General features: G+C 37.9%; 2 protein-coding genes across 2 annotated transcripts; both read left to right on the top strand.

Moving 5' to 3' along the window:
• The first annotated feature begins 1,451 nt into the window (after window positions 1-1,451).
• On the top strand, window positions 1,452-4,188 carry LOC145224904 (retinol dehydrogenase 12-like). Its single transcript, XM_080091516.1, has 6 exons — window positions 1,452-1,935; window positions 2,209-2,347; window positions 2,423-2,532; window positions 3,273-3,444; window positions 3,646-3,865; window positions 4,074-4,188. Exons 1-6 carry the CDS (start codon window positions 1,744-1,746, stop codon window positions 4,186-4,188), a joined length of 948 nt encoding a protein of 315 aa, XP_079947642.1. The 5' UTR covers window positions 1,452-1,743.
• Window positions 4,189-4,742: 554 nt separating this feature from the next.
• On the top strand, window positions 4,743-7,173 carry LOC145224905 (retinol dehydrogenase 12-like). Its single transcript, XM_080091518.1, has 6 exons — window positions 4,743-4,936; window positions 5,184-5,322; window positions 5,491-5,600; window positions 5,857-6,028; window positions 6,573-6,792; window positions 6,969-7,173. Exons 1-6 carry the CDS (start codon window positions 4,745-4,747, stop codon window positions 7,066-7,068), a joined length of 933 nt encoding a protein of 310 aa, XP_079947644.1. The 5' UTR covers window positions 4,743-4,744; the 3' UTR covers window positions 7,069-7,173.
• Window positions 7,174-9,245: the final 2,072 nt, after the last annotated feature.

The following is a 9,245-nucleotide window of genomic DNA, read 5'->3' as shown; positions in this document are numbered from 1 at the left end:
GTTTTAATTATTCCTTCGATGATTTTGCTTGGTGAAAACTTGTAGGAATACATTACAACATGATGTTTGTTATGAGTCTAAAGGTAAACTAAATCAAAACAAACGAAACGGATATCACTGTCCCTAACCTTCCAAGCTTGGAGCTTGCAAGGACAGTCTTTGGCTTCACACCCAAGTATCTTGCACTTTAATTTGTTTGTTTATTATGTCTTGGCACAGATCAGAAAGATTGAATGCATATAATGAATATTTACGAACGAAGGGGTATACAATCTGGATAAAAGCGTTAAATTGTACATATATGTTTTTTTTATTGACTCAGAACTAGGCTACTGCACAAAGTCATTTAGAAAATTACACCAGTCGTGTCTGTCATACAACTATATATGCAATCTATATCAGAGCTCTTCAACCGGGGTTCCGTACAACCCTTTCAGGGGTTCCGTGAACTTTAAGGGTTGCACGGGGAGTAGCAATTCGAACACGAATGATTCATAGTATCATTGTTTCGAACAGCAATGCTCGCCTGTGCGATATTGTTAACCTTTGTTATACCATTGATCAATTGTGACGTAATATATACAACCTTGTTACACTCTAGCTAAGTTGCGAGATTAATGTAGAAACGACCGATACAAATAACACGGCAATGCGTTTCAGTTAACCGTTTAATTTAAGTCAACCTTTGTGATGTGCTTTGGATGTGTACGCATCTTTTTTCCTTGATGTAGCCTGCTTGTATTACATTCATTAAAATTATTTTTAGGGGGGTTCCGCAAAGTTTGACAAAATACCTTAAGGGTTCCGCGTCACTAAAAAGGTTGAAGAGCACTGACCTATATATACATGAAAATATATGTGTTTTTGCAGATCTTTGAAAATGCGCGTGCTTGAAACATGCATTTTTGAAGGGTTATATACGCAAGGGTGAAAGTTTGAGAAACGCCGCTATAGACTATGGGGAATTTACCGCCTGTTGAGAACATCCGCTAAAAAGCATTATGCCCTAAAACTAATTAACTGTAAGTCATAGGTTTCAAAATCACTGTTTATCTGGGTTGTGTTAAACATCTACTGTTAAACATATGGTTAGGCCTATATATGATATATTATGTACTGATATATTGACCAATAGTTGGCTTTTTCAAATGGGCATTAAACTGACTGTGGGTCATTACCTCATGTGAAAGCACACACTTGACATGTGCCAAATGGTATCGGGCTGGCTAAAATAGCGTCTGATCAGTGTGCATAGCACGAATGTTCAGGAAACTGTAAGCTACGTCGTGAATCGTGATAGTGTAATGGTTCATGCTTGCAATCCCACTTCAGAGTTACGTGCAGTTGCCTTTACCTTTGTACGGTAGAGTTTACTTTTACAGCAACAGACATTGAGAGAAGGGTTTAAACTTTAAAATGGTATTTTTTTTAACTTTAGGTTGATGATTAAGCGTAAGGTTGATTAAACAACTGTTGTTACATGCAGTTGGACTCAAGTTGCTTGATAGACAAGCACGGCCTGGTTAGAATATGTCTTGGTTCGATTTTTAAACAGATAGGCCTACTACGTAAAATCATGACAGTCCACTCTTGTTGCTGGATCTCTACTCGCAACAAAGCAATGTATTGAAAAATGCATTGTCGCATGCGACGCCTTGTATTTGTTGCATTACCGATCGAGTAGTTATTGTTATGTTTCTTGTCCAAACGCATGTGCATATTTTAATCAAGTGAATTTAAAGTATGCCTACGAACACGAGGTCAGCATCGGGTAGCTGGGTGAGAAGTGACATCAAGTTGACTGGGAAGACTGTGATAATCACAGGAGCTAACACAGGTATCGGCCTTGAAACGGCAATAGATTTGGTCAAGAGAGAAGCACGGGTGATAATTGCTTGCAGAAGCCTAGAACGAGGTGGTGATGCAAAAAACAGGGTAAGATTGGAATAATAGCGCTGGGTGTATTGTGGGTAAAGTTATAGCCTGTTCTATCACCGTTTTATAACACGTACATGTGGGTGTTTATTTTTCGGTGTAATGTTCTTTATGGGAGTAATCACTTGCAATTTGATCAAAATCTAGTGTATAAAACTCTATGCCAAACCAAATCAACCGGTATACACATTATATTTGCGTCTTCAGTTCCCGTGATCTAATAATTTGCAATTTGCTGACATCTCGAATGGTTTAACGAGATAATTTTGATAGATATTAGAGGAAACAAATTGTGATGAAGAGAAAGTGGTCGTCAAACAGTTAGACCTTTCGTCATTTGAATCTGTCAGAAAGTTTGCAGCCGACGTCAATGCTTCTGAGGAAAGGCTTGACATACTCATAAACAATGCAGGTACGAAATAAAAGGAAATTTTGTTGATGCTAATGTTTGAAAGAAGCTCACGAAAATAAAACTATTTTGGGACAGGTATCATGGGAAGTTCCGTGAAGAAAACAAGTGATGGATTTGAAATAAATGTCGGAGTTAACCATCTTGGTCATTTTCTGTTGACCAATCTCTTACTCGACCTGATTAAGGTTGGTGCTGTACAGTCATTCAGGACTGAAAAAAGTTTGTGCACTTTTTAAACAAAAGAATTTCACATGAACGCCTAACCGGACTCTAAGTTAAACGTGCCTACATCGAATTTACGATAACGACGAATGCCAATGTTACATTGTATGTGTTTTCTATGTTTATATAGGACAATATGTTTCATTGACAATTGACAACTGACAAAAAATAGATTAATCTTGAAGTCATATTTTTTATTTGTACGTATCACGATTTAAAAATCTATTATCTAATTTAGTCTATTACGGGTATTTGATAGCTTATCAAACATAGGCGATAACTACAGTTACATCACCTACTATGATTTTTAAAACACTATTGTTTTGAAAAAAGTCAGTATTTCGTTGGCAGGTTGGATTGACACCCCAGCTAGCCTTAAAATCCACAGTGGTAAAATGATAGTAAAGCACAACTTTTCTGTTGTGGTATAACCATAGATAACTTTAAGTTGTCTATGCCATAGACATAGACTCTATGTCTATGGTATAACACCGCAGATAACCTGGTAGAAAAACTTATGCTTACATGCCGGAAGCGTAGCTTACAACTTCGCGTGACGTCATAAATGATTCAGTTGATTCGGCAAAACTGACGAATATGTGGTTTCGAACAACCTAAAATAAGCCGATTCGGCGCATCTCTAATTTCAAGATTTATGAATGATTGAACACAAGTGTTAAAACAGTTAACCTTGGTGTTTCAGAGGAGTGCTCCAGCCCGAATCGTTGTTGTTTCCTCGGAAGCACATAAACAGGCAAAGCGCATACAGTGGGATAAGTTAAACACAGAAAACAGCTCGAGTTCGTTCGGAAAGTATGCTGAGAGCAAGCTAATGAACATTCTCTTCGTAAAGGAGCTGGTTGTACGTCTTGAAGGTATACCGAACTCGTTTTATATTAAATTCATAAACATACTGGAGTATAGTGCGTTGGGCCTTATTTGTTTTTGTGTCTTGCGTCAGCCACCGAATAATAGCAATTTTTACGATTGAATAAAAACAGAAAGTGCATATTTAATGATTTAATGTAAAGAAAGACTCAAATTCTTAATTTTCTACCAGGTCTACTTGTTTTTAGGGACAAATGTGTCGGCGTACGCACTGCATCCTGGCGCTGTGCAAACTGATTTGTGGAATCACATGTTTGACGGCGATGTATCATGCTGGAGATCCTGTTTACGTTGTTGTACGTATCCAATACGAAGAGTAGCCTTTAAAACTGCAGTGCATGGGGCACAGACCAGTATATATTGTGCAATCGCCACCGAACTGGCAAACGTTAGCGGTAAATACTTCAGGTGAGCTGCACTAGCAATCATGAGCACTTTTTGCGTTAAGGCTGACTATTTGTTGGATTGTTTTGTAGTCAACAGACAGCTAAACAGCCCGCTGCATGTTACAAATGTATGTGACTCTTTCCTATTACCGAAATGGGCACCCTTTATAACAGTCCTGGCTGTCAAGTTAACTTACCATTACCAATAAATTGTATGCTTTGTATTGCAGCGATTGTAAGATTGCCAGTGAAAGCAGTGCCGCTAAAAAGCTTGAAGACGCAAAACGGCTGTGGGAAGTGAGTGAAGAACTCACAGGACTTACACTGACCCAGCAAACAACATAAAAATAACCATTTGGCTTTTGTTTTGTATGTTTCTTATTTGAATATTTTGTGTCATTAATGGCAAAAACAGAAATACTTTGCCATGGTAATTTGCTAACTACTACATGTGTTTCGCATCGTTACATAACTTTGCACATTGGAACCCAAGGCAGTTTCACACTTTATGTACACCTGGCATAAATTCATTTATTGCGTTAACATGTTTATTCCTTGTTTTCCAAAATTCATTCCTTGTTTTAACGTAACAATTACATATAAAGACGTCACAATTGTAGTTGTAGGTAGAATTGAAACTCTCAGGAAAATACAACAACGCTTCTTATGTTATGCTCCAACTACAACACCTGTTTGCACCGAAACACATGTACATATCTTTGTTGACACCTACCCAACCCAAATTGCTGAGTCATTGTTGCGACTTAATAATTAACGCTGCTAGGATACGAGATACGTACGCCTTTTTCTAAATGCTACGCTTGCGGCAGAGATCTACTGTCTGACTTCCGAGCTGCCAGCAACTATTCTTGTGAGTACGTGCGTTGCGTAAGTGTATAAAATGCCATCAAATATCAAATCAGCATCAGGCAGTTGGGTGAGAAGCAACGTTACGTTAACTGGAAAGACGGTAGTAATCACAGGAGCCAACACTGGCATTGGTCTTGAAACGGCAATTGATTTGGTCAAGAGAGATGCAAGAGTAATTATAGCTTGCAGAAGCCTGGAACGTGCCGGTGAAGCAAAAGGCAGGGTAAGACTTTTAAATCATGTCTTTTTACGCTATTTGTGTTGTGTTAAGTCACATATATTTAACTAGACTTTAGAGAGACCATTGCTCAGTTATAGGCTATTTCCGCCTATATGTTTGATTTGGCTATTTCACATTCCTTCACTCCTTGTTTACTTTGGTGTTATCAGGTCATTCCAACACATTCCATTGACCAACATGAGTAAGCCTTTGAAAGTGTAAGTTTGATAGGTCATTGTCGATTTTTTAGGTTATAAAAGAAACGGAATGTGACGACAGCAAAATTATTGTGAAACATTTGGACCTTTCGTCATTCGATTCAATTAAACAATTTGCTGCTGACATCAATGAAACTGAAGAAAGGCTCGACATTCTCATTAACAATGCAGGTATGATATTCTGTATTTGCATTTGTACCCATTTTGTTTGATTTTCTGGGGCTATAGCATGGCAAACAACCAAAGCATGACATTGCGTAAAACACGCCCCGGAGAGTTTTCTATGCCTCAACGAGACTCTTTTAAGTCCACGAAATGTGATACCCAAGATGTTTTAAGGTGTAATGTTGTGTCCGGAAGGGAAAACAAAAGACGGTTTTGAAATCCAGTTCGGAGTGAACCATCTTGGCCACTTTCTCTTAACCAACCTGTTGCTCGATTTGATTAAGGTTTGTGACCACACAACTACGATTGTTACGTATGCTGTTGAAACAAATAACCCTATACTGCAGTTGACCGAGTTTTCATGTGTTACCACTTGCCTAGATTACTAAAAAGAGTTTAGAAACGACCGCAACCTTTAAGCATTTGTCTTTTTTGCCTTTGGGTCAAATTTGTCTCACGTCATCATCAAACGTAACTGGCAAAACAAAAACGGCTCACCCCTCTTGGGTCTAACTATGTGTTATCGTATAATTGGTAAAGAGAAGTGCACCCAGCCGTATTGTCGTGGTTTCGTCCGGTGCACACAAACAGTGCGGAAAAATTCGCTGGAACGACTTGAACATGAGCAAGAACTATTCTGCCGGTGATGCGTACTGCCAAAGCAAATTGATGAACGTCCTTTTTGTCAAAGAACTTGCTGCGCGCCTTGAAGGTATGTCGTTGCTGAAGTGCTTTTTTTTATCCCGTGTCCATGGCCGTTGATCCGATAGGAATTTTTTTTTTGTTTCAACAGTTGTTGCCGGTGTCTGGTTTCGAACAGTTTTGTGACAATATAGTAATTATCGATGCCTTTAAAACAAAGTCTAGGATAAAGTTATTGAATTTAATTATTGTTTAAGCCAAAAGTAATGTGGTTGCTGCTAGTCCGATCGGACCACAATTTAAAACAAGTTCCGTCAGACCAACGGAAATAAAAACGGGACATTTGATGAGCGATCCATATGGTTAAAATGCGCTTAGCAATACAAAACCCGTACGTTGACCTTAAATTATACATATGATTTGTGCTACAAAGCTGTATGCAACGTGACACGACCCGTCTTTTTTTTCAAATAAATTATGACACAATTGCGAATCGTTGAGTCGGATTTTATTTATTTAAAGTCAAACCCAAACACAAGCGGAAAAGTCCAGCCCAACTTACACCTTATTGGGTGCTAATACGTTTTATTCTTATCATTTGCGTGACAATTCAGGAACGAATGTGTCGGCGTACGCTCTACATCCTGGCGTGGTGCAAACAGATTTGTGGAGGCATTTATACGACGGCAATGTATCGTGCTGGAGGTCCTGTTTGAACTGCTGTATGTATCCCATACGAAAAGCTGCGTTCAAAACTGCCGTTCATGGGGCACAGACCAGTATTTATTGCGCGATCGCCCCTGAATTGGAAAACGTCAGTGGAAAATATTTCAGGTATAACGGTTTTAGGGATCGGGGTTAAAACTGAAATATAGCAACAATAATATGAAAATGTAGACTATTTTTTTGGACTCATATAGGCCTAGTACTAAACTAAAATTTATTCTTCGTTGAAATGAACCGTTGCGTGAAAGCAATTAGCCTACGATCCTAATTTTTTCACATTTCAGCGACTGCAAGATTACCAATGAAAGCAACGCCGCAAAAAAACTCGACGAGGCTAAACGTTTGTGGGAAGTAAGCGAAGAACTTACCGGCCTTTCGTCATAGAAACCCACATGGTTTTGATTTGGTGGAAATTTCTAGCATTTGTAGCTTTTTGTATTTTCGCGACTTTTACACCATTTTTTCCAATTTCTTCAACTGGTTGCATAAATAAAATATTAGATTGTTGCTTCATGAGTTTTTCAACTCTCGGGTTTAAATTTAAATTAAAAAATGTTAATATCAAAGTCCAGGTAGACTAATATTGTGAATTAACATATGTTTGCGATATGGCAACGAGGGATTAATTGAGATCGCTGGCGTAGCCTACTAACCTGTTTTTTACGAGAAGCCTTTTTAATAAATCTAAAATGTTGTAAGGGGTGCGTGGTACCTTTGGCCAACCCTATAGCTACCCAAGTGCTGAGATAGGTAAAATTTACTTTTACAACACACTAAAAAGGGATTGGAATCAACTTGATTGAGATGGTTTCTAAATCAGGCAACACACGTGGATTTCGACTTTCTTGTTTTCTTTACGTTAAATTCGATTCCGTTTTGCGCTATGTCCGAAAGGCCGATTCAGATTAGGGCACAGCCAAGGGCAGAGAGATATTTTATATGAAGAGGTGTATGGAACTCCTCTATGATATTGTGGATGACAACCTCTTTTACAAAGTAATAGTATGCTATCGATAGAATTCAATAATACCGCTCAACAGTAGGCTACCATACAGGAAGTCAAGCAGAATTTGAAGCTATTGCACACAGATACGGATTTTGCTTGTGAGCAGGGGCGGCTCGTGCGAGGGGGCTGCGGAGCTGCAGCACCCCCAGTATTTTTACTTGACATTCCTATTCCAAGTTGTTATACAAAACAATCTTTACATATAGTTTTTATGTTTGATCAGTGTATACTAAGAATAACTTTTATGGCATTAATCGGCATTTTATTAAAATAAAATTAATAAAAATTTTGTATTATTTAAAAAAAAAATTGTGAAAAAATAATAATATGTTATCTATGGCGGAGCTGCAGCTCCAGTTTCGTGACGTTTCATGACGTTTTCAGTTGTGCGCATGCGCACTTGGAAAAGCTACATGCCGGGCGAAATAGGCGAGAGGGGGCTGTGGCTCGCGCAGCCCCTCGCGTGACGTAGCGCTAGTTGTGTTGTCTGCTTCGCATCAGTGAGCTCCAAAGCCAAACCCGTGTACTGTGTTTTTAAGTTCGACAGTAAGTGCAGTTAAAGAATTACTTTGCTATCATTAAATTTGTTGTTTGACTGTTAGTCGTGACTTTTTAAGATGACTGTAAGTGGGTTTCAGGTTTTACAGTTATCATTGAATTAAATAAGTGTATCTAATCTAACACCTTGAAAAAGAAAAAAAAGGTCATCTAACACCTTCAAAAGTCACAATTAACCTTTATAATAAATAACTGAATTTAAAAGAGTTATGAAAGTATGGGACAAAACATCTGCTACTCCAATGTCATGCAGGAATAAGCAACAACAAGAAATACTTAGTTTTAGTTCCTAATGCTACCAAACAATAATTAAATTTGTGACTGTGAAGTTAAATGCCTTACTGAAATTCAGGCAATATCAAATGCAGAACTAACAACTGCAAGCAACAGGAATTTTGAAATGAAGACAAAAAAGAGTGAAGACAATTTAAAGTGTGGATTTCTTAACACACCATATGGACAGTATTTGGCAAATACAAATACTATTTGCAACCAAGTGCAATCATGTGTATTGATATAATGGACATGTACTGTTTGTCTAAACAGTAGCTGCTAAATTGCTTCACAGGAAGTGTTGCTTAAGAATGATTATTCTACAGACAAGATAGTAGTGACACCAAGCACATCCTATTGTTGACAAAGAACAGCTAGCTACTCAAAATGTTTCTGTAGATCTGATGTTCATGATTACTTTGAAAATAATTAATCTAGAGATGATGTTTTGACAAGTTAAACTACTAGGATGAAAAATCCTTTTTTGCTGTTTCCATGATTCCTTCAAAGGCAAAACAGTTCTTTTTAACACTGACAAAGATGCCAGTTTTGCTGAGGAACACCAATATATCCAAAAGACTTGCAGTGCTAGTACTAAATAGAAAAACATTTTCTTAGTTATCATTTGGGATTAAGGAAGAAGCTATCAATTATCATGCCCTAACTATAACCTCATGATTCATTTTGGTTGGAAAAAGGAAGCACAAGATTTAATAGTATGGTT

This window comes from Phallusia mammillata, chromosome 4 (genome assembly GCF_965637545.1).
Source record: "Phallusia mammillata chromosome 4, kaPhaMamm4.hap1.1, whole genome shotgun sequence".
NCBI lineage: Eukaryota > Metazoa > Chordata > Ascidiacea > Phlebobranchia > Ascidiidae > Phallusia > Phallusia mammillata.
Note: the sequence above shows the minus strand (reverse complement) of the source record. Positions and strands in the feature narration are given on the sequence as shown.

What these genes read in the sequence shown, in the direction of transcription:
- LOC145224904 (XM_080091516.1), top strand. Translation starts at nt 1,744, where the DNA reads ATGCCTACGAACACGAGGTCAGCATCGGGTAGCTGGGTGAGAAGTGAC. An exon ending in TCTTACTCGACCTGATTAAG is followed by an intron (nt 2,533 to 3,272) that starts GTTGGTGCTGTA and finishes TTGGTGTTTCAG; the next exon opens with AGGAGTGCTCCAGCCCGAAT. An exon ending in GCTGGTTGTACGTCTTGAAG is followed by an intron (nt 3,445 to 3,645) that starts GTATACCGAACT and finishes ACTTGTTTTTAG; the next exon opens with GGACAAATGTGTCGGCGTAC.
- LOC145224905 (XM_080091518.1), top strand. Translation starts at nt 4,745, where the DNA reads ATGCCATCAAATATCAAATCAGCATCAGGCAGTTGGGTGAGAAGCAAC. An exon ending in TGTTGCTCGATTTGATTAAG is followed by an intron (nt 5,601 to 5,856) that starts GTTTGTGACCAC and finishes TAATTGGTAAAG; the next exon opens with AGAAGTGCACCCAGCCGTAT. An exon ending in GTCAGTGGAAAATATTTCAG is followed by an intron (nt 6,793 to 6,968) that starts GTATAACGGTTT and finishes TTCACATTTCAG; the next exon opens with CGACTGCAAGATTACCAATG.